Below are 25,637 nucleotides of genomic sequence, written 5' to 3'. Positions count from 1 at the left end.
ACTTTATACGCATGTGCATGACGTCATCGTCTTCAGAGATTCATGTTTTTGTTGTTTTTCAAAACTTTGTGTTTTCGGCACCAATACACAAACGGCCAAAACGCATAAAAAGTTGTACGTTTTTAGTTGCGTGTGAACAGCCCCTAAGTTAACGATAATTATGCTAATTAATATTCATGAGCCAAGCCAAGTCGTTGGACAGAAACATTTCCACCCAGTGCGAGTGAGCTGTGTTTATAGTGTTAGCTGAAAGTGCGGTTCAATGCTGCCCTTTAGCTCCTGCTTTAAAGCGGTCAGACGTCTGAGAGTACAATACAGGACCCGTTTGATTAAAGAAATAAAAAATAAAAACAGGAAGCGTTTGATGAAGTGTTGCTATGGCAACAGCGGGCGACCCACCGGTGCAAATGTCAGGCTGTGGACAGATCCTCTCTTCCTCGAGCGCCTCGCCACACTCGCTCTCTCTCCCACGGGCCGGACGCCCAGAGTCCACATCCAGACAGGCCCGGTACCGTCTCTGGAGCGACACCAGATCGGGGACAGCAGAGGATGCTGGGATACACGGAGAGCAAGAGGTCCATTCTGACCACTCGCTGACCATCACTGTGAAAGAGAGATTGTAGAAGAGTTATTAGATTCCAGACGATGTGATCTGGGAGTAAAATAAGGAGCAACAGACGGTTATAAATACAGGAGATTTACCTTCACATTCCTGTAAATCACACTGAAGAGAGCCGGCGTGGCAAAGACTGAAACACACACACATATAAAACACTGGATGTTTACATTCTCTGAATAAAAAGTGTGTTTGCAAGAATAAATCTCGCTATAACAGTGTGTTGCTATGCAGTTTCGACGGTGTTTTGTTTGATGGTTACTTTCTATCTAAATATATTATGAGAATTAAATATATAGTATGAAATATATGATAGGATATAAATAAAAAAAATAGACAGACAGGCAGACAAAGATAGATAGATAGATAGATAGATAGATAGATAGATAGATAGATAGATAGATAGATAGATAGATAGATAGATAGATAGATAGATAGATAGACAGACAGACAGACAGACAGACAGATAGACAGACAGAGAAATAGATAGATAGATAGATAGATAGATAGATAGATAGATAGATAGATAGATAGATAGATAGATAGATAGATAGATAGATAGATAGATAGATAGATAGATAGATAGATAGATAGATAGATAGATAGAGCACCATGTAGTGCAGCCGATGGTCACCAGCGCCCCCTGCTGGACAGTGATGGCCACAGGTTTGTCTGAGTCCTGATGGAGAAGCTGAACACATCCACACTGATCCTGAGGAACACACGACCCGTTCTGATGCAGGAGACCCTGAAGAACAGAGCACTCGCACATCAGTCTCTCCACACACGTCTAACAACAACTCATACAGTCTTACTCTCAATCTCTCCGCACACGTCTAACAAGCTCAACTCAGTCTTAGAAAATCAACACAGTATATAAAAGAACATTTGTTCTCACGTTACGTAGGAAAATGTAACAATATTCCAGTATTTAATTAGTTATTTAATTTTTTTAATGTTTTTCTTTTTCCCCTATTTTGTGAAAATCTGGTAACACTTTAGACTTTTAGTTAAAGTACATTATATTACATAAACAAGTCAACTGTAATTTCAACATTACTAATACGCTTATAAAATCTGTTAACTTTAGTTAATTCACTGTGGGTAACTGTATTAGATTAATTGCTGTAAAATATATATATTTCTCATTCTTTCTAATATTTACAAAATGAGACCTTATAGTGAAGTGCTAAAGAGACAGTTCACCCAAAAATGTCCTCGACCTCGAGCTGTCCCTAATGAGTTTCATTCTTCTGATGAACACAAAAGATTTATAATCAAACAGCTGATTGGACCCCATTGACTTGTGTAGAACAGGGGAAAAGATCCTATGGAAGTGAATGGGGACCAATCGCCTGTTTGATTATAAAAGCTCTTCTTTTGTGTTCATCAGAAGAAAGAAACTCATACAGGTTTGGAACAACATAATCACAGTCTCTTTAAGGAGTGTTTGTGTGCAGTGTTAGTTAAGACGAACCTCGGGACAGAAGCAGCCGGCTGTGCAGTTCTGACGGGACACACACGTGTGTGTTTGACTCAACAGATCACACTGTTTCTCACAGGGAGATCCACATTCAGAGAACAGGAACGGCTTCTCACAATCTAACACACATTCAGATCAACATAGGATTGAAAGAGCAAACAAACAGCACAATAAAAGATGATTATGATATTTCACATCTCTTCAGTGTGTGATCATGGAAAGCTCCAGTTCTCCTCTATATCACTGTCAGTGTTCCTGAACGAACACGTCACAATATTCCTCATTATAATAATTCATGTGCAGAATAAAGGGGCGGGGCCTGGTTGAGTTAGTTAGTAGTGTGTTAAACTGGTGGTTATGGAAAGGGGCGGGGCATTTCCCAAACACACTCAAAGTGCTCAACCAATCACAATGGGAACCAAACAGTTCAAGGTCCAAAAGACAGTTTCAGTGCAAACTGTTCAAAGGGCTTTAAACGAGTCCAGACGATGAATAAGGGTCTTATCAAGCGAAACGAGCACTCATTTAATAAATAAATAACAAAGTTTAAGCTGTTTCGTTCGTTGAATGAACCAAATGACACCAAAAAAGATTTGTTCATTAAAACGAACGAGTTTGAACAGGAGAGTCACGAACGCGCATCACAGAACAGAGCAAGGCGAGCGTTTGAGCTTATAAAACTTAAACTTTGTTATTTATTTATTAAATGAGTGCTCGTTTCGCTTGATAAGACCCTTATTCATCGTCTGGAATCGTTTAAAGCTGCACTGAAACTGTCTTTTGGACCTTGAACCGTTTGGACCCCATTGAAGTCCATTATATGGAGAAAATCCTGGAATGTTTTCATCAAAAACCTTCATTTCTTTTCGACTGAAGAAAGAAAGACATGGACATCTTGGATGACACGGGGGTGAGTAAATTATCAGCAAAAGTTTTTTTTTTAAAGTGAACTACTCCTTTAACATGGTTTATTTTTAGTTATTTTTTTTATTTTTGGGGCTAGTAGAAGTTCTGAATGGCCGGTAACATAAACATTTATCAGCCAAATTGGCCGGTGAGTTAAGTTAATTTCAAACCCTGGCAGCATGATATTGCAGTGTGTGTGTAAGGCTGTTCACACACACCGTGGCAGTGGTCCGGTGTGCAGGGTCGGCTCTGGCGCTCCAGATCTCTGCAGTTCTGCCCTCTACTGGCCGACACGAGCGGCGCACGAAACCTCTGCTGATACTGAGACACACACGAACACTCGCTCCACACACTCCATTCTGACATCGGACAGGCTGACGGAGAGAACGGGGAGCACGGTTAAAGTCAGTCAAATCAATTCACAATTTGTATTTTTATTACAGAATGTTGCAAGGTGTATTATAAATGATTTAAGTGAACGTCATTAGTTAACATCCCTCCTACAATAGGGAAGAACAGACTCGAGTAACGTCAGTTTTTAAGCCGAGTTTAAAATCTGTGGTGAGAATCCAGCGTTTAATGTTGTTTATGTGTGTGTGTGGTGTGCTTAATGCGCTGTAACACACACACCGTGTGTGCGTTGATAAGTGGACAGCATTGCTGAGTATTTCCTCCTTAAAACTGCAGTGAACCAAAGACAGTCTCAAAAACACGCTTTGGTGTTTCTGACGTCACAAACCACCTTGGAACCAATCAGATCAACGTGTGACCGTCAACCGAGTGAGTGGAGGTGGGGCTCATTTGCATATTCATAGAACCACGCATACTAAATAAGGCAAGCGTGTCGATTTACATTCAAGATGTTTTAAGGAAAAAACATTTAAATATATAATTTTGGTGATGAAAAATTAGTTTTTAGGGATGAATTGATCGACTACAGGGAGACTTTACGTAAATAATAGATATCACCTGTATACCAGATATTTAATCACATAATTATGTTTTAAATATAAAAATGAGGCATTATCAAATTAAATATGCATGTATTTGCCAAGTTCAAAATTTTTGTTTCATTTTGGATGTCTTTTGATCTTTCTTTTCTTTCTTTAATATGTTTAAATTAATTTTAAATGTTTTATTCCTGTTCAATCTTTATTTTGGATGCTTTCTATTTACTATTCTCATGTAATCGAAGCAAAAGAGCCAGAGCAAAATGCATGAAAAGCCCTGCTCTCATTGGCTGACACCAAGGTTTAACCTGGACAGGGTCTGTTATAACACAGCTGAGTCTCCTCGCCGCCCCTCTCCAGCTCCGGAGGACACGCGTGATCCCCGTCGTCCTCACACACACACTCCCGGCGCCTGGAGATCACGCCTGACCCGCAGCTGCGCGAACAGGCCGACCACGGGGACCAGGGGCAAAGGTCGTCTGTGGGAACCAGAGGTCAAAGGTCACAACACAAGACGGGGAAATGGGTCACAAAATAAACGGTTCGGATCATTTACGGTCATCGAGCCACGGGTCGGATTTTTTTTAGCCTTTTTTCAAAAAAATAATAATAATAATATTTATATTTATATATGAAGAGTTCAGATGCAAAAGCCTCTAAGTGCCATTTGAAATTTTCTTCTTTAATGATGATTTTTATCAAACTTGTATATTTAAGTTCAGTAATTTCACTTAAATAACAATTAATAGGTAATTATCATTGCCATTTAAGTGAAATCACTGAACTAAAATATACAAGTTTGATAAAAATGATCATTCTAGATGAAAATTTCAAACGGCACTTAGAGGCTTTTGCATCTGAACTCTTCATATATATATATATATATATATATATATATATATATATACACATGGGGGGTGTAACTTTACTTTTCATTTATTACTTAAAGCTCACTTGAAGTTCTTCAATACCACTGCAAAAACTACTGGCCTAACTGGTAAGTTCTAACATTATTAAAATAAGTGAACAGTCAGTAATCAAATAAAAACAAATACAGAAATGTGTTCTGTTACTACAACACTGCTAGTCCTGATTTTTGCCTCTTCTTCCACGTTTAAAATAGTTTGAATAAAACAGGTCCAAATCATAAACTTTCACTCTATGATTGCTAGATATAGCAGTTAATTGGCGAATCACGTGCGTTCGACCCGTTGCACTCCTAAACACACGCATTACTGAACTGCACACAGAACAGATCATGTGTCCGCTGAGTGTTTCTCTACATAAGGAAAAGTGTTGTCCAGTACCAAGACACAGTGCAGCGTGACAGTCCTGGGTGTCTCTCTCAGGTCCAGTGCAGTGTGTGCCGTTGTGTCGCGGCGGAGGGTTGATACAGGCGCGGGTGCGGATCTGTGTACTCTTCCCACACGTCACGGGACAGACCGACCACACGGACCACGGCGTCCATCCACCGTCCACTAATGCATCACACAGCAGATATAATCAACAACTCGGCAATCTGAACTGGAGGATCATGGGACATACAGAAATAGAGTTTCATCTCTATCTTACAAGAATCCCACCGGGGCAAGTTGTCACAGGACAGTCTAATCAAGACCATTTCTATCTATCTGTTTATGGTCAGAGATTTTTAAGAATATAATAGAGATCATACTCACAAAATGTATTTTATGATTAATTATTAATTATTTTAGAGTTGAGCAGAATTAGAAAATTTTTATTTTTTAAAATTAAGTTTTATTTCTATGACCTGAAAATTACAATTTTAAATGTATAAATAATGAATGTATTTATATTTAATATACAATTTAATATAAATGATATATACATTATTTAATTTATGTTAAGTTGATATTATGTTTATGTTATTGTTAACTAAAACTATTAAAATAACATTAAAATGTTAGCTGCAAAACATAAATTGTATAAGAAACCCTGAAAACGTATAAAAAGTTACATAAAAATACAAAAAAATTTAAATATACAGATAAAATCTACTTTGAAATATCAACAAATTCTATAAAAAAATTAATACAATTTTAAATGTATAAATAATGTATCGTTTTATTTTTTATTGTAATTTATATTATTATTAATACTAAGTTTATAATACATTTATGTTATTGTTAACTAAAACTATTATAATTAATTTCCAATAAGAAAAATAAAGCTGAAATAAAATAAAACAAAATCTAAACTTAAAAAAATTTACTAAAAAAAAAAAAAAAAATTAAAGATAAAGAAAACTAATTAATATGACAAAGGTACATAAAATACTAAAAGTTAAATTAAAATTATAATTAATAAATTTCCTTAACTATATAAATTATTTATATGTATGTATATGTGTGTGAGTGTGTGTACACAAATAAATGAGAAAGACTATAGATTTAATATAATGTATTTGAGTAGCATGTTTGTACCACACACACACCTCGACAGTCGATATCTTGGCAGTATTCTCCTTCAGGGATGCAGGTGCTGAAAACACACACATTTTTGCAGACGTTTGCACAATGTCCATTTATTCCCATGATTTTAAAAAACAAAACTGCAGCATCGTTCCTGTTGCCAGTGTCTCTCACCATTGCTCACACTCGCCCAGTAACCAGGAGTCTCCGACCGCCAGCTGGCGCTGGTCCCGCACACACAGCGGAGGACACGGGCCCGGGTCACACACCTTGTGCTGGACCTCCTCGAACTGGCAGCTCACGCCGTCAGCCTCCGGGACCAGAGATCTGCAACACACACACACACACACACACACACACACAGCCGAGTCAGTATGGAGTTACAAATCTGTGTTTGAGACACCGCCCGCCTCGCACCTGAAGCGTGTCCTCCGCCCCGGGCCGCAGGTGGCGCTGCAGGACGCCCAGGTGGACCAGGAGCTCCAGCTGCAGCTGCTGGCGTCTGCGCAGGCGTGATCAGTGCAGTGCAGCTCTCCGTCTGCGCAGGTGCAGTTATTACAGTCCAGCTGGTGTGTGCTGCCCGCCGCCCAGCTCTGACCCCACGCGTCCACGCAGTCACACTGCCACCGCTGAACACACACACCGTCCTGCTCCAGCTGGCCTACACACACACACACACACACACGCTACTATATGCTGTCAGTGAGCATTATATTCATGATGTTTATATTTTCAACACATCTGTCAGGTCTTGTCATGTGGTTCCCAGGCCGTGTTGTCATTGGTTCATTGTGCACAGGTGTGTCTTGTTCAGTCATTAGTCTCATGTGTTTAACCCTTGTGCATCCTTATGGACCTTTTTGTCCTTTTCAGTTTTGTTTTTTGATCACTTTGTCTGTGTTAAAGCTAACTGCAAACACTTGGCACAGGTGTGTATTTTTATTGGAATTTTACTATTTCACCGTCATTTTCTTAAAAAAATATTTTTTGCATTAGGTACAAAAAAATACTCCCTCTCAGCCCCTTTTGGACAAAAATGTCCCCATTGAAACCCATTAAAACTGCCATTTTTAATCCCCGGTTCAGTTAACTATAAAATTATGCAATCTTTGTTAAGAGGCTTTCATTCTGATGGCAAGGCTTCAAAATTAATTTTTTTACTATTATTTTATCAGATGTTGCCATTTTTTTTTTAAGTTTGGCCTATAAAACAAATATCGCTTTATTCCTGTTTTCTGGTTCGACATACTACAGAGCCAACTGGATAAATTATCCAACAACATTAGTGTGGGTGTGTTGGTATGGATGTCAGAGTGTGGTTAGTGTGTGTGTTATAAAAAAATATGTGTGTGTGTGTGTGTTTGTAATACTGAGAGAGAAAAACTGCAAATTCAAATCCAATCACTGTGAGCTGCAGTGGGGTTTTGCTGCCACCCAATGGGGAAAATATGTTACTACGCCCAAACAAACTGTTACCGAAAGCTCATTTTTTGACATATCATCCTCAAATTTGGAACACAACCTATTTAGATTTATGGCTTTGATTTTATTGTTGTTTTGAGTTCAATCTGATTTAAAAAAATATATATTTTATATAAAATATTTTTTAATAAACTTATACCTATATAACTTTTTTTTGGATTAACTTATTATTTTTTTACTTGAGCAATAATCTGCAAAGGGTCTTCTTTAAAATGATACCAAACTTAAGTCTGTGCTCCAAAGCGTCACATTTTTATGACAGTTTTTTGACATGGACATTTTTGTCCTCTTTTTACCTATGTGTAACTTTTTTTAATTGATGCACACGGGTTAAGCCCTCATGTTTGCCGTGTGTCAAGTATTGTTTACTTTGTAACTAGTTTGTTGAGCTGGTGCTCGTGTGTTTACCTCGTGGGCAGCGGCAGCCCGGCTCACACTCGGCGTCGGTCCGGCACTCGATGCCCTGCTGTCGGTCGGAGCAGCGCTGAGGACACTCGTTCGCACACGACACAAACTCCTGCCCTGGAGGACAGCCGGCATCATCTGCACCGGGACACACACACACACACACACACACACACACTCATAACTACTGTATCATATTTAATACGCAGGTCTCTAAATGATCAATATCTCTTCCACACACTCCTCCAGTCCGTCTGCATCTGATGGAGAGTTTAGACTCATAGTAAAAGACTTTTATTTTATAAAATAACTGTACAAACGTCCTCCTCCAGCTCGTGATTCATGTGTTTTTTGCGGTGAGGAAACGTTGGTAATTTTTCAAGATGAAAACTTGCTGGTTTACATCACCATTATCACCATACATCTTTTTTGAGTATCATCAAGAAGCTTATTTTTTCATCTCTCAATCATCATTGAATTACGTTGCATTGATCATAAAACGAAGCATTTACATTTCATCAATCTTACTATAGGTAAGGTCATAAGTGACACAATTAGACATAAGTGACGACTGATATTTATATGCATTATGTCAGTAGTTATAAAGATTTTTAGTTAGAGTTATTTGATATTAATATAGCATCTGCAGAAAACGGTATATTTTGCTCAGTTTGGGCCTGTGAATAATATTAAGGTGTTTTTTCTCACCATAAAAGCCTGATGAAATATGATAAAAAACATAAAGATCTTTTTTTTCTGCCTATTATTTCAGATGTCAGGCTATACAGGGTTAAAATGCTTAAAGGGATAGTTCACTTTGAAATTAATTTTTGATATGTTTTATCTTCCCTCAAGGGCATCTGAGATGTAGGTGTCTTTGTTTCCACTGTATTTTCAATTTTGTCATTTTTCAGTCAAACCGTTGTTGTCTATCAGTCATACACTGGAGGCTAAGGGGGTCCACCAAAGAGAAGTCCAAATTAAACATGATTTAATGACTCGTAAATGTAAGTACACACTGATGGCCTAAGACACGAAACGAGCGGTTTGTGTGAGAAAACCAACAGTATTTATATCGTTTTACCTCGTGTAATCACAGCCATGACAAAATGATCTGACGGCACGGGCGCTTCGGTCTGGAAGTGATCGCTCGCGCGCCGACGTCACTCTTTTGTTTATACAGAGATTTGGGAAGTTTTACCTTTCACTAAACATGTTTAGATATACGGGAAACCGCAACGGAAGACGATTTCGGTATATCTAAATATGTTTAGTAAAAGGTAAAACTTCTGAAATCTCCGTGTAAATATTGAGTGACGTCACACGCAAGCGATCACTTCCGGCGTAACATTGAACTGATTCAGTTCGGTTCAGTTCAACTGATTCAGATCACTGTGATTACACGAGGTAAAAACGATATAAATACTGTTGGTTTTCTCACACAAACCGCTCGTTTCGTGTCTTAGGCCATCAGTGTGTACTTACATTTACGAGTCATTAAATCATGTTTAATTTGGACTTCTCTTTGGTGGACCCCCTTAGCCTCCAGTGTATGACTGATAGACAACAACGGTTTGACTTGAAAATACAGTGGAAACAAAGACACCTACATCTCGGATGCCCTTGAGGTAAGATAAAACATATCAAAAATTAATTTCAAAGTGAACTATCCCTTTAACCAATAATACAGAAGACACAATCAAATCCTGACGGATAAAATCAAACTGTGTCCCAGTGAGTGAGTGTTTAATGTGCGGAGTGTGTAGAGGTGTTGAATGGTGTGTGTCGTACCGCAGGGTTTGGTGTTGCAGGGCTTGACCTGGTTCTTCTCTCCGCTGCACTTCTGGCCCCCGTTCTTCGGCGGAGGACTGGAGCACGAGCGGGTCCTGATGGAGCGTCCTCCGCCACACGCCTTATCACAGCGAGACCACGAGCTCCAGCGGGACCAGCCCCCGTCCACTGGACACACCACACCACACATGACATAAGACACGAGACCCTCCTAGAGGAACCGTCAGCTCTCGGGGAAACACCCTGGTGGCGAGATCCTAGAACTACCGGTGTGTTTGTGAAAGGTCACGGTGATCCTGGATCAACATTCCTGTCCCAATCGTACTCAATCCCTACCCATAAACCCAACCCTACCCATAACTGTTCCCTAAAATCAGAGGGTAATGAGAGGTGAACGACACTGACGCCTGGCTCTAAGCCTGAACTCGACAGAAACTGTAAACTTGTCCCTGAAATCTGATTGGTTGATTGGACAGTTGATCCAGGAGGTAGTGTGAAGGCCCGTAACTCACCGCGGCAGGCCCGGATATTACAGAAGCGGTGCTCCAGGTTCCCGCCGAGGATGTCCGGACACCAGGTCCCGTTGAGGCCCGGGGCGAGGAAGGTTCTGACCCGCTGCTGCTGACCCACGCCACAGGACCGAGAGCAGGAGCTCCACTCGCCCCACTGCATCCAGGAGCAGTTCCTGAGCACACACTCGGCCTCCTGACACACACCTCCGTCTGACACACACACACAACACACACAGGCGAAGCTCCAAACATTAGAGTCTCCTGCTAAAGTTCATTTATTTCAGTCAAACTAATATATTATATAGACTCATTACATGCAAAGTGAGATATTTCAAGCCTTTATTTGTTGTCATTTTGATGATTATGGATTACAGATAAACCTTTTTACAGTATTCTAATTTTGATTTTGGGGTTTTCATATCTGTAATCCATACTCTCCATTATCCGCACTGTAGTTAATGAGGAACATCTCTCTCTCTCTGCAGGACGTGTAACGACGGAGATGAGTGTGATCAGGGAGACGTACCGGGACACTGAGGCAGATTACACACTCTCTCCTGCCGAGTCTCTCCAGAGCAGCGCTCCTGAACACACTCTCTCCTGCGGGACTTCACAGCCGGAGAAGCCGGATCGCTGCAGGATCGGGAACACGGACTCCACGCGCTCCACGGCGACATCCCAGCGTCCTCATCTGCACACAGGAGAACAGGAAGATTATTCGATGTAGATCTTGTGCTCTTGGCCTGTCCACATGATCATGTTCAGGACATCTCATTGGCTGTAGCATTGCTATCGTAAAGAAGTGATTGACTTTTGAATGAAATGTTGTTTGTCCAGTATTAAACATGGATTTGATAATGCTGTAAAGTGTAATAACAATAACAATCCCCGGGCCGCTGGCGCCCTCTGCAGGCATTTCTTATAATACATGACGCACACACTCTAAGCTGATCATATTATGTATATTACATTATGTATTTTAAGTGTTGTTCAATAAAACAATATGATTCATTGCGATTCAAACGATTATTATTGCCTCATTGTTATTACATTTTAAATGTTTTTGTTCACTTAAGTCTATTTTTATTACCACAAATAATCAATCAATTGTCAAAATAATCGAGCGATTACTTGATATCGCTAGTGGCAGCGAAAAGATTAGCTCAAACATTTCAAAACACACCTGATTCTTATGCATTTCGTGACTTTCAGTCAAAAAAAAGACTTTGAGGATTTCTTGTAAAGTCTTAAAATATCTCACTCTTGTGAACCCTTATTGTGTGTCGCCTAGTGAGGAAAGTGAATCATAACACCCAATATAGACCATTTCACAAGATGTAAACAACACTGGTCCAGAAGCACTTCCTGTTTCAGTTTGTAACTGTTTTCTTTATTTCACATGTAAAGAAAAAATCCGAAAGATGTTTGTTTAACTTTTTGATTCAGTTTTAAATGTTCTGTTGGTTGTATTTTATCCCAGCTTTTATGTAGTGTTAAAAAACTGAAACAGGAAGTGCTTCTGGACCAGTGTTGTTTACATCTTGTGAAATGTTCTATATATATACATTAGTGCTGGGAAACAATTAATCACATCCAAAATAAAAGTTTATGCATGTATATATTTAAGAAATGATTGCATGTATACTGTACATAATTTACATTATATATAAATATTGTGTATATATAAATAACATCGTTCTTAAATGTATAGATGCATGTGTGTGTATTTATATGTGCAAATGAATAATACACACAACACAAACTTTTATTTGGGATGTGATTAATCGTTGCCCAGCACTAATACATAATTAATATTTTGCTAAATAAATAAATAAATGTACCTGGTAAAGATGGCTCCTCTGTCGGAACTGTGACCACTGTAAAGACCATCAAGAACAGAATTAGTATGAAGTGATGAATAACAGTAGTCCATGAGTTAATCTCTGAGTGTGTGTGGCATGTACGCGGGCAGTCGGGCGTCTGGCAGTACGCGGTGTCCGTCAGGGGTCCGTCACAGTCTCGGCCCCCGTGAGCAGGACTGGGCCGGGTGCAGGTCCTGCCGCGCCGCTTCTGGCCGAGACCCCCGCAGCTGAGCGAGCAGGACCCCCAGGGGCCCCACGGGGACGGGCCGCCATCACGGGGACAGGCCGCCAGAGAGCAGTTCCACACGCCGTGTTCACACCAGCTTCGGGACAGAAACAATCAGGCAAACAAATAACCAAACATTCTCAAATCGAGATGCGATATAAGAAATGATGTCTTGTTTTCCAGGGGAAATAATCAAAATGAAGTCAGTTTTTGCTTAAAACAAGCAAAATGATCTGCCAATGGGGGAAAGAAAACTTTAATATTATTTTTCTGACCCCATTGGCAGATCATTTTGCTTGTTTTTGTGTGTGTGTGTGTGTGTGTATTTACTAAAGTAAATGCATCTCGATTTAAGAGTGTTTTTAAATATCTGGAGCGGAAACAAAAATCCTGAGTAAGAAATGCATTTTTTGCAGCGAGAGTAATTAATGAAAAGAGGTGAAGGTCAGTCACAGTACCAGGAGCTGCACTCATGCACCAGCTCCTCTCCCGACGCCAGCTCTGACCCCACGCTGATGTTCAGGAGGTCAGGGGTCAACTCAGGGGTCAACGATACACTCTGTAAAGCGGTCAGGAAGTCCGAGTCCACCAGACATGGACATTCCTACACACACATGGAAAAGGGGAATCTGTGTAAAGCTGACGGCGTGCACATGTTTAGTCTATAGATATGTGTGTTTGACTATATATGTGCGCAGTCTTCACAGTTTGACCTCTTGAATGACTTGTCTGGCCTTAGATATTGATAATACAGGATGTTTTGTTGTATCCGAGTGTGTGCTCACGTGCAGACAGGAGCCGCTGTGCTGGAAGGTGTTGGGTGGACAGTGGCAGCCCTCCTCACAGCCCTCCGAGTAACAGCCCTCGTGACCTCTGACCTGAGAACAGCTGAACGGACAGCCTTCCCCGTCCTCACACTCCCTGTAGAGACGGCCAGGGGGACAGCCCACCTCTGCTCAACACACACACAAGTTGATAAGTTTTAAGGATGCGTTTTCTGAAATGTAATGTTCAGATATTTGTGGTTTAGAATCTAATTAAAATATGCGTAATTTACATACATTTCCCAAAAATGATCTGAACATTGAATAAAGCCGGGCTCAAATAGTTTTTGTTTTGTTGACTCATCAGAGTTGAGGGTTTTTACTGAGGGGATTTTTTTATCACTCCATAATTTAGAGGGGAAAAAAAACACATAAAAAAGTTCATATTCACATGTTTTTAAACGTTCAGAATACAGATATGAGCTGCAGAAGTGGAGACACACACTCTTTCTGCCTTTAAAAGACGTGTTAATGTCCTTTATTCTTAAGGCAAGACGGCTGAAAGTCATTATATAATTCAAGCTAGCTAAAATATTGAAATATGTAAATAAATACAGCAGTTTTCAGATTAGAGCTCAAGGACAGGAGCGTCTCGTTTGAGTTTACAGGGGATTTGGGGAGAAGATCACAAGGGATTCTGGGACATTTGACTTTTAAATGAGGTGGTGTGTGTTATCCGGCGTTCCCCTTGACTTCACACTCAGTGACACACACAGAACAACCCGTTTGAGACACTCTCGGGCACAGACGAGTGTTCCTAGATCTGGGCTCGTGGAGTATTCCTGAAGCGCTCACATCTTCTGTCAGGAACTGAGCTCTTTTAAAAACAAGAACATATCAAGAGTTCAGATGCAAAAGCCTCTAAATGCCATTTGAAATTTTCTTCTAAAATGATGATTTTATCAAGCTTGTATATTTAAGTTCAGTAATTTCACTTAAATGGCAATGAGGATTACCTATTAATGGTCATTTAAGTGAAATCACTGAACTTAAATACACAAGCTTGATAAAAATGGTCATTCTAGAACAAAATTTCAAATGGCACTTAGAGGCTTTTGCATCTGAACTCTTCAAATGCTTTCTGGGAATAAAACACACCGCTCTCTAAATCTTAAACCCTGGGGTGTGTGTGTGTGACATTAAGACACAGTCATTAAAGCACATCTGAGTCAAACATCCTGTCCGTTCTTCCTCTCATATTCCACATAATGTGTGTAAAATAGAACATAATAAAAGAAAGAGCACCTAATCTATTGGCTAGCACTTCATTTTGAAGATCAGAATATTTCATTACACGTATTAGACCTGCACATTTTTCAATGATTTTATTCCTAGCAAGAAAAAAGAATGAGATATTAATTTATTTTGCACTATTTATTTATTTATGGATAAAGCCCCCAAAACACTGACACTTATAATGGTCCTGAAATATAGGCTTTATTTTCTTTATTTTGCTTTATTTTTTTACTCTGCACAATTTGCATATTTTGCATTATTTATTTATTTTGCAATATTCGCATATTTATTTGTTCATTTTTGCATCAAGCCCCACATGCATCGATCATCTTAATGGTAATAAAAAATGTTTCTTAATTTTTTTGTTTTGCTTTTTTTTTTTACATTATTTTATTTTATATCCACACTATATCACACTGACCATCTTAATGGTCCTAATAAAATATGCTTTTTTTTCTTCATTTTTTTTTTACATTATTTTTATTTAATTGGAACCGTAAGCCCCAATCGGACCGTGTTCATGGGCCTAAAGTAAATGGTGCATTGGTGTTCCTCGCTCAGAGAGGACGTACCCAGACACACGTGTGTGTTGCAGGTCTTGCTCTGGCGCCTCATCCCGGAGCAGGGGGGCGTCCGGCAGGAGCGGGTTCGACTCTGAGAGCCTCCGCCACAGTTGACCGAGCACGAGGACCACGCCGACCAGTCCAACCACGGGCCCGAATCTACGAGAGCAAGTGGACTTGGAGAAAACTGAGATTTCCAAAACCACACATGACACCCTGGATCACTAAACCAGTCACGAGTCGCACGGGTCTATCTGCGGCAATAGCCGACAATGGCTCAAAATTATAGATTTTTCTTTTATGCAGAAAATCATACGGATATTAAGTAAAATCATGTTCCATGAAGATATTTAGTAAATTTCCTACCGTAAATATATAAAACATTTATTTTTGTGAGTGAATGCAGCAAAATCAAGAACATAAATGCACAACTTTACAGGAGATTTACTCAATGTTTCGATTTTTTTGCACCCTCAGATTCCAAGCTGAATCTCAGTCATATCATAACAGACCATACGTCAATGGAAAGCGAATTTATTCAGCTTTCAGATCATGTATAATCTCAGTTTCAAAATATTGACCCATGTGACTGGTTTTGTGGTCTTGGGTCACATGACTCACCTGTGCAGTTGTGAGTGTTGCACTCTTTCTGCTGTCGGCCGGAGCCCGTACACTCTCTGCCGCCGCTCTGAGGGGCGGGGTTATCACACTGACGGGAGCGCGACTTGACCCCGCCTCCACAGTGGGCGGAGCAATCTGTCCAGCGACCCCATTGGCTCCAGCTGCCGTCGACGGAGCATCCAGGAGCGGAGTCACACTGCAGCACACCGGCTACACACGTACTAGAGGATCACACACACACACTGTTTCAGAACGCCTTCACCGACAACACAAGCTGCATGATCATGGAGTATCATACCAGTTCTGACAGTCGGTGGTGACGGTCTCTCCTGGGTCTGCTTGCTGCCAGTCCGACGATCCCGGCCATTCCCAGGAAACATTCCCAGAGTTTATTCCCGCTGTGAGAACGAGTGCACGTCATTTCAGCGTCTGTAACTCCTATACAGCCGTGTGTTTGTTTCAGGGCTCGTTTTTAGAATAGTTCACTAAACCAGTGTTGCTATGTTAACACACTCAACCCAAATTTGGGTCAAATATGGACAAAGCCAAATGTTGGGTTAAAAATGCAATTTAAAAATGTACAGTTGAAAGTAAAAGTTGAAGTTGGGTTAAAATTTGAAATTACATCATTTGGATTTGTCCATATTTGACCCAAATTTGGTTTGAAACAACCCAGCATTGTTTAGAGTGTAAAACTAAAAATACAAAAAAAATAATAATAATAATCCATTAATTGGTGTTGTTTTAATGTGAACAGAAACAAAGTCAAATATTTGTGAAAGCAACATTTCTGATTTTTGTTTAGTTTAAGTTGGAAGTAGTAAAATTACTATTAAAAACTAAATAGACATTTAAAAAATAATAATTGAATAAATAAAATGATTAAAGTAAAATTGACTAAAAACATATAATAAAATGAATAACAGAACTAATGTTGAAGAAGTAAAAATACTAAAACTGAAATAAAAATGAACTAAACTAAAAGGGCATTAAAAATTAGAAATAATAAAAACAACTAAAGCACACATGCAAAAAAAGTTAAATAAAGCAAAAAATATACATAATATTTTAACATACACAGTATATATAAACAGATTACTGGAAATAAATAAACGTGAATGAAACAAAACGTATAAAAAACAACAAAATGACTAAAACTCCAAATTTAAATTATAATGGAAAATATCACAAAAAGCAAATAAAAGTATGAATAGTAAGTAAGGCTATAGTGTACGTGTGCAGACCTGCGCTGAGGTTGTGAAACGTGCAGCGGCACAGCTCTCGGTCCACACACACCCCGTCCTGCATCAGCGTGTCTCCGGGACAGCCACAGGTCCGACTGCAGCCCGGCTCGTCCACACACTCCGTGTGTGTGTGCAGATCTGAGCAGGAGCGAGGACAGGGCTTCCCACAGGCCCACTCCTCCTGTCCAGCGCCACAGTCTGGAAACACCAGCACAGGTGACAGGACAACACTTTCCCATGAGCACTGCGGCTCGCAACGCCAAGGTCATGGGTTCGATCCCCAGGGAAAGCAACAACTGATGAGAATGTAAATGTGTACCTTGCTTGAGAAGCAATGCGAGTTGCTTTGGATAAAAGTGTCTGATAAATATAAATGTAAATGTCGATAAAAAATGTTGTGAAATGACGGCGTTTCCGTTATGCGATTAAAACGTAATTTTTTTAAATCATGGTGAAGGATGTCGGTGGGTTTATGTATATAATCAGAGCCATCGCACTAGACATTACTGTTAATGGAAGGAGACGTGTGTGTGTGTGTGTGTGTGTGTGTGTGTGATATCCAACATTAATGGCAAGGAAAGACCGGCAACGATTAATCGTGATTAATCGCATCCAAAATAAAAGTTTGTGTTTACATAATATACTGTATGTTTGTGTAGTGTGTATAATTAATTTGTATATATAAATACCCACACATGCATGTATACATTTAAGAAAAATGTGCATGTATATATTTTATATATATTTATTCACAAGTAATATTATATACAAATATAAATATTTGATATATTAACCCTCTGGGCTTCTTCGTAAATGGGTTACACTTAGCTTCCTCCCGGTCAAAAACGGACGAAGCCTTAAAATTTAACTTTACTTCTTCCCAGGATAACCATTCAAATATATTTTTGTTCTATAATATTTTTTGATTATTATTTAGAATTTTTAGAATTTTTTATGATACTTTGCATATATAATTTTTATGAGCTATTTTTTCCATTAGAATTAATATACATATTTTTATTTTATATTTATTTTTATATTTTTTCAATAAATACAAAATTTCACATCAAAATAGAGTGTCAGCTAATAAAAAAAAAAATAATAATATAAATACATAGAAAGGCTTTTTGATTCTTTTTGTTGGTTTAGACATGATTTCTCAATCTTATTCGTTTTTTTTTTAATTTAAATATACATTTAGATATTCTAAAAGACTAATTATTATTATTTTTTTTTTTTACAAAATTTTTAATAACACATTTTTCTTAAATATATACATCCAGGGGAGATCACGTGACCCATCGACAGTGATGCCAGCATAGTTTTCAGCTCTGCTCGCATAATCTTATTTTTTCAATTATCCTATCACATACTTGAAATATTTCGACACCTTTCTCATCATGAGCCTTTCCCCAACCAAAGAAGCACGGAAAAGGGAAAATGAACAATCGCCTTTGAAGAAAAAATTTAAGGATTCAGCCATTTCCAAGGAAGAACTCGATACGGCTATTGCTAATGGCATAAAGCTAGCCCTCCAAGAACAACAACGCGGTCTAGATATGGCCGTAGCCTCCGCTGTCAGGGAAGCTGTAGACTCTATCCTGGTCCCAGCACTACGTGATTTACGAACCGAAATCCAAAAGACTAATGAAACCGTAAAGGAGATCAGCACTGAACTTGAGAATGTAGCCAAATCCTCTAAACGGATTCAAGGCCGATTGGACTCTGTTCAGACGGCCGCACGAGAGGATAGGCGATCGGTTATCGAATTAAAAACCCAGCTAGACCAGCTCACTACAAAGTTGACAGACCTAGAGGACAGGGGACGAAGGAATAACGTAAGGCTGGTTGGCTTACCGGAAGCAGTGGAGGGTTCAGATGCAATCGGCTACCTGAAAGAGAATCTTCCCAGGTGGATCCCCTCATTGGTGGACCGAGACGTTGAAATTGAACGGGCACATCGTGTGTATGATGGAGGAGAGGCTAAATCCAACAAGCCGCGCACCCTTATCTTCAGATTACTGCGTTGGCAAGACAGAACGGCTATCCTGAACGGTGCACGTCAAGTTTATCCAGTGAAATACGCAGCCAACGGTGCTACCCGCTCACGCGCATCCGCTCACCCGCTCTCGCCTCCCGCTCATACTTCGGCTTCAACGACCGGCACTATTTTGTTCTTTCCCGATTATAGTCCAGCGACAACAGCAAAGAGAAAGAGCTTCAGTTCTACCATGAAGAAGGCTAAAGACATGGGCCTGGAGCCATTCCTTATTTATCCCGCGCGGATTAAACTGCAGTATAAAGGCGAGAGGAAGATGTTCGACTCCCCCCAGGCCGCCGAAGATTTTATCAACTCTCTTCCTCGGAGGTCAACATCTAACGTTACACCGGTACGGCACGATGGTGGTGCTACTGATGCAGCCTCAAACCCGACCAAAGAAAAGAACGACGGGGACTCTCCTCACGCTAGAGAAGGCGATTTAGTGGACATGGAGGAATGAACTCAAATCAGCTAACAAGTTTTCTTGCATGGACAATCTTAGGATCATCACCACAAGGCATTTTGGAATGTAAGTGTAGTAATTAGGCTACATCCCTGAGATATTGTTTCTTTGAAATGACCTAAAACTAGTATGCTAAGTTACTCTTGTTTTACAAGTTCGAGAGGTGACGAATATATTCATTTAATGTGTTACGATTGTGTGGGCTTATCTGATACTATAGCCAGACGTTGGGCTGGATTGGTCACGTATCAGACGATGTTTATGTTCTTACAGACCTACGGCTTTTTGCCCGTGCGGTCTGTGTTTGTTTTTGTATATAGTTTTCCCCCCTCCTTACAGACATATTCCTACTTTTTTTGATAGAACATCACATCAGCAGTGGGACATCGGTGCGATAGTTGGCATGATGCTTACACACTTCTTTTATAGACTAACATGCTCATATTTCAAGACAGATCTTAGCGATATAACATGTCGATGCAGTCTTTGAACGTATTATCACTCAATGTGAATGGCCTAAACTCCGCTATCAAACGCACTCGTGTTCTTGAGTATCTACATCGTAAAAAGGTAGATATCGCCCTTATTCAAGAAACACACCTAAAACAATGCGACGTGGCACGATTTCAGAATAAATATTATAGATTAATTGCGTCATCGTGCGCCCTAAATAAAACCAAGGGAGTATGCATCCTTCTTAACCGGAAAATATCATGCAATGTAAATGTTACTGGAAGTGATGAGAATGGAAGACTTGCTTTTGCCCGGGTTTGTATACTTAATCATAAATTAGCCTTCACGTCCATATACTGCCCAAATGAGCCTGACAGAGTTTTCTTTTCTTACATTCAAAACACATTGTTAGAACAAAATGACTGTTCTTTAGTGGTGGGAGGTGACTTCAATGCAGTCCTTAACCCGTCTCTTGATAAATCTAATTCAGATGTAACGGCCAACCCTTCATCTACCTTATTGAATACACTTCTCAAAGATTTAAATCTTGTGGATATTTGGCGTATACAGAATGTTACTTCTAGAGATTACACATTTTTCTCCAACAGACATAAATCATTTTCCCGGATAGATTATATTTTTCTTAGCCCGACCCTAATTGCAGGACATACGTCCATTACTATTTTGCCAATTCTATTATCTGATCACTCCGCACTTATATGCAACATCGATCTGCCCAACATCAAGTCAAAGGCCCCCAGGTGGCGTTTAAACACATCTTTACTAACTAACGCTGGATTTCTTAGTTCACTCAAAGCAAAATTAAAAGATTTTTTAGATATTAACACAAAGGATTGCCCTAATCCGCAAGTTTTATGGGAAGCCACAAAATGTTTTTTACGTGGTTTCTGTATCTCATTCTCCTCAACTTTAGCTAAAACAAAAGCTTCCCAGATCACAAATCTTGAAAACAAAATAGAATCATTAGAGAATTTGCAAAAACATAACTTCTCAGATGATCAGTCTAAATTGTTAGCATCTTTGAAGGATGAATACAAGACACTGGCCGTATCAAAGGCAGAATTTATCTTGCATAGAACCAGACAAAAGTACTATTTTGATGCAGAGAGGCCTAGTCATCTACTTGCTCTTATGCTTAAAGAATGTGAAACAAAAGCTCACATTCCAGCAATAAATACGCCTAGGGGCAAAATTACTACCAATCCGCAGGCCATCAATAATACATTCTTAACATTTTATGAAAACCTATACAAATCAGAGGTTTCTTATGACGATGCTACCAGCAAACATTTTCTTGACCAACTAGAGCTTCCCTGCCTCAAGCAAACTGATCAAGATGATCTGGAAGCTGTATTAGAGCTGGATGAACTTCATAAAGCTGCGAAATGTCTCAACAAAGGCAAATCGCCTGGTTTGGATGGCCTCCCTCCAGAGCTTTATTTAGAGATATGGGACATGGTGGGCACACTCATGCTGGATTCGTTCAATTTTGCAATCCAAAATGGGACCTTCCATAGAGACCAAAAAACAGCACTTATTACCCTGCTCTTGAAAAAGGGAAAAGATCCCTTTGAGTGTTCGAGCTTTAGACCAATATCTTTACTTACAAGTGATCTGAAGATATATGCCAAAGTACTCGCTCTGCGCCTGGAAAAAGTTATTCAATCTCTAGTTAAAGAAGACCAAACAGGCTTTATCAAGGGACGCTATGCATCTGATAACATGAGAAGGCTGCTACACATTATAGAGGTGGCAGAGACGCACCCAAATCCTTGTGCTGTGTTTTCACTGGACGCAGAGAAAGCGTTCGATAGGATAGAGTGGAAATATATGTGGGCAGTTCTACAACGTTTCGGTTTCAGGCACAATTTCATATCAATGATCAAGGCGCTATACCACTCACCTTTAGCAAGTGTTCTAACAGGTGACATAATCTCCTCTCCTTTTACCCTGCAACGTGGTACAAGACAGGGGTGTCCACTCTCGCCACTTTTATTTTGTCTCTCTCTGGAACCTCTAGCACAAGCCATCAGACAATCTACAGCCTCCCCTATGGAAATTGGTCGCCATAATCATATTATATCTCTGTACGCGGATGATATAATTTTGTTCTTAGACAACTTTGACACCTCTATTCACCCAGTTATTAAAGAATTTGATAAATTTAGCAGTCTGTCAGGCTACAAAATTAATTGGACAAAATCTGCACTTATGCCTCTAAATAATATACACACAAGTGTTCCTATCCCTAACTATATTCACATCAAAAGTTCTTTCACATATCTGGGCATTACAATATATAAAAACATACATAAAATTACCAGAGACAACTTCAACACTATGTTAAGCAAAATAAAGTCAGATATTCATAGGTGGAGGAATCTAAAAACGTCTCTTCAAGGTAGAATTAATACAGTTAAAATGAACATATTGCCCCGTTTTAATTTTCTTTTCTTTATGTTACCACTTGGCCCCCCTCCAAGTTACTTTAAAGACATTCACTCTATGATTTCCAGTTTTATTTGGGATGGTAGACGGCCCAGGGTTCGTTTGAATACATTGCAACGGCCCAAACTGCTGGGTGGTCTAGCGGTACCAAACGTTGAACTTTATTATTGGTCATTTCAGATCAGGGCACTCAGCAAATGGCTAGACCCACAGTCTACCACTGCATGGAGATTGATTGAATCTGCTAAAATATTACCACACAAACTGCAAGATATCCTATTCTCTAGTGTAACAAACAAAACAATAAAAGAGAGTTTTGGGCCCATTATTGCTAACTCTATACAAGTGTGGAAGAAAGCAGAACGGTGGATGGGCGGCCCACCTAAATTCTGTCGGAATACGCCACTATGGCATAACCAGAGACTATTATGTGGCAACAAACCATTTAATCAGCCATCCTGGTCATCCCGTGGGGTGAATACTTTAGGTGATATATATGATACTCAAGGTCTCTGCTCCATTCAAGATTTAAGAACACGCTTTTATCTTCCTGCGTCCTCTTATTTTGTTTATCTTCAGCTAAGATCAGCATTAAAAACGTATGGAGTTCCCTGGAATTCTCCTCTCCCCTCACATCCCATGTTACAATGGATTGCACCATTACTGGGCAGACCTTCTGTCTCTTTAATATATAGTGCACTGATTCAGCATAGGGCCAAAACTTTACCAATTGAATCCATATGGAACAGGGAGTTGGGGAGTTTAAATGTAAACCTAGATTGGGAAAGAATATGGTATAACCTAAGTCTAACTTCTAAGAACCTAGCGCACCAACTAATACACTTCAAAACAATACATAGAGCCTACATTACACCTTATAGGAGATTCCAGATGAAATTACAACCTACTCACAACTGTCATATATGTAACACTGCTTCACCTGGAACGTTTTTACACATGTTTTGGGAGTGTCCAGTTATTTCTAACTTCTGGTTACATGTAAATTCATCTTTAGCGGATATACTTGACATTTTCTATGTTCCGAATCCTGGTTTCTGTCTTCTTAATGATAATTCTGATATAAATCTAAAGCAAATTCAGTTAAAAATGTTGTTCGCAGGGTTTACCTCTGCAAAGAAAACAATTTTGAAAAACTGGTTCTTTCCGGATATGTGTATGGAATCATTCTGGATCCATAGCCTTGTCAACATTGTCAATCTTGAACATACAACTGCACGACTCAATAAGGCGCAACCAGCGACTGTACAAGCTTGGAACTCTTTCTCATCTAGGATTATTTCTTGGTCCAGGGACAACAGCTAGGCAATCTTTGATGTGAACTGTACCTGCCAAACATATTTCTGTTGCTTTATGTATTGTCTTATTATATGTATTGTCTCACTCATCCATTCACTACCATTGTGATGGTTTGATGTTTTCTTTTTCTTATTCTTTTTTCCTTTCTCATTATATAGTCACATATGATACTGGAGATGTCTGTAACCCCCACCCCCCCCTCCCCCCCCAAAAGAAAACAATAAAAATGTTGATCACAAAAAAAATATATACATCCATGTGTGGGTATTTATATATACAAATTAATTATACACACCACATACACATATATTATGTAAACACAAACTTTTATTTTGGATGTGATTAATCGTGATTAATTGTTGCCCATCCCTAACCGTTATACTGTGAAAAAACCCCTCATGCGAGCGGAAAAACTTTTTTTTTGGATATATGGGAGTTTTCACCAAATTGACACTTATATTCAATTCACAATTTAAAAGTGCACAATCTGAAGGTTAATAGAAATACAGTATATGTCCAGTACATGTTTAGTACATGATAAAACAGGAGTGTGTAAGGATGTTGATGAATTATGCTGACCTGAACAGACGGTGGCGTTGTCATGGCAACCGCGGGTCTGACGACTCTCTCCGAGACACGACAGACCACCGAACCGAGCCGGAGGACTGTTACACACCCGGAGCCGGACCGACACACCGACACACACGTCACAGTCCGACCACGAGCTCCAGGAGCCCCAGGACCCGTGGACTACACACACACACACACAGAAAGAGAGATCGGGGATGTTCAACACTCTAACGTTTTTAATCATACAGAAGAGTAAGACATCATCTGAAACCATTAAAGTCCCCGTGAAATCAAAATTGAACCTATTTACTTTGTTAGCGCATATTACTAGTCTTGTGGTGAACAATTAATCCGTGCAAGTGAATATATATAAAAAAAATGTTTTACTTTAGTAATCTTTAATCAAAATCTGAAAAGTTACTTCCGGTCTGGAACGGTTTCTTTTTCTGATGACGTAGGCTTCACAGTTTGGGTGGGGAAACGCTTAACCACTCCCCTCAAACCGTTAGTTTGCTATGAGCGAGAGATGGAGAGGAGGAGCGCTAGAGTAAAACCCTGCCCTCTGTTCAATATTCCGTTTCACTTGGAAATACGTCACTGCACTGGAGAAAAATCGTTTGCAACTTCCGGTTCACGGGGACTTTAAGGCTCTACTTTGTGTGTACACTCGCAATAACAACACAATGTTGTGCTTCAGAAAACACACACAGGATGGGAGAGAAGGACCGGGGCGGATGGGTGTGTGTGTGTGTGTGTTACCGGGGCAGAAGGACACGGACGGGCACGGCTGTCTCTGGATCTGGACTCCCAGTCCGTTGTGCTCCTCCTGCTGGTCTGAACACGGCGCTCCTCCTGATCTGGGTTCAGGACAGGCGCAGCTCCTGTAACGGGACACCCACTCCTGCCCGCAGGTCTTCGAACACGGCGTCCAGTCGGCCCACTCGCACCAGCCGCCGTCCACTGACACACACACACACATCCAGACGTCACAGTTTACCCCTTCAGGGATGTTTGAGATTAATACGGGCTGATGAGACAAACCTGGACACGGATGTTCACCGCAGGAGAGTTTCCCTCCGTTACAAGTGCTGGAATATGATCAAACACACGGGAGTCACATGATCAAACACACGTGAGTCACATGATCAAACACATATAAGCAGAGCCCGTC

At 39.9% G+C, this 25,637-nt stretch overlaps 1 protein-coding gene across 2 annotated transcripts in view; it reads right to left on the bottom strand.

The window, feature by feature from the left end:
* The window catches only part of sspo (SCO-spondin), a 112,300-nt gene that overhangs the window by 22,107 nt on the left and 64,556 nt on the right, over nt 1–25,637 (bottom strand). For both annotated transcript variants that reach the window (XM_089125501.1, XM_089125502.1), the window contains 25 exons: nt 25,508–25,554; nt 25,226–25,426; nt 24,476–24,646; nt 17,154–17,351; nt 16,208–16,307; nt 15,910–16,130; nt 15,298–15,447; nt 13,451–13,617; nt 13,124–13,269; nt 12,542–12,762; nt 12,419–12,454; nt 11,104–11,268; nt 10,578–10,787; nt 10,066–10,233; nt 8,278–8,412; nt 6,805–7,048; nt 6,562–6,714; nt 6,411–6,457; nt 5,263–5,433; nt 4,264–4,434; nt 3,224–3,379; nt 2,094–2,218; nt 1,228–1,364; nt 703–749; nt 400–603 (listed from right to left, as the gene is read on the bottom strand). In XM_089125501.1, the coding sequence (XP_088981627.1) occupies nt 400–603; nt 703–749; nt 1,228–1,364; nt 2,094–2,218; nt 3,224–3,379; nt 4,264–4,434; nt 5,263–5,433; nt 6,411–6,457; nt 6,562–6,714; nt 6,805–7,048; nt 8,278–8,412; nt 10,066–10,233; nt 10,578–10,787; nt 11,104–11,268; nt 12,419–12,454; nt 12,542–12,762; nt 13,124–13,269; nt 13,451–13,617; nt 15,298–15,447; nt 15,910–16,130; nt 16,208–16,307; nt 17,154–17,351; nt 24,476–24,646; nt 25,226–25,426; nt 25,508–25,554 (3,791 nt within the window). The remainder of the gene's footprint in view (nt 1–399; nt 604–702; nt 750–1,227; nt 1,365–2,093; nt 2,219–3,223; nt 3,380–4,263; nt 4,435–5,262; nt 5,434–6,410; nt 6,458–6,561; nt 6,715–6,804; nt 7,049–8,277; nt 8,413–10,065; nt 10,234–10,577; nt 10,788–11,103; nt 11,269–12,418; nt 12,455–12,541; nt 12,763–13,123; nt 13,270–13,450; nt 13,618–15,297; nt 15,448–15,909; nt 16,131–16,207; nt 16,308–17,153; nt 17,352–24,475; nt 24,647–25,225; nt 25,427–25,507; nt 25,555–25,637) is intronic.

The sequence above is a fragment of the Pimephales promelas genome, chromosome 22 (assembly GCF_988280905.1).
Source record: "Pimephales promelas chromosome 22, fPimPro1.hap1.1, whole genome shotgun sequence".
In the NCBI taxonomy this organism is placed as follows: Eukaryota; Metazoa; Chordata; class Actinopteri; order Cypriniformes; family Leuciscidae; genus Pimephales; species Pimephales promelas.
This window is presented reverse-complemented; position numbering and strand designations above follow the sequence as displayed.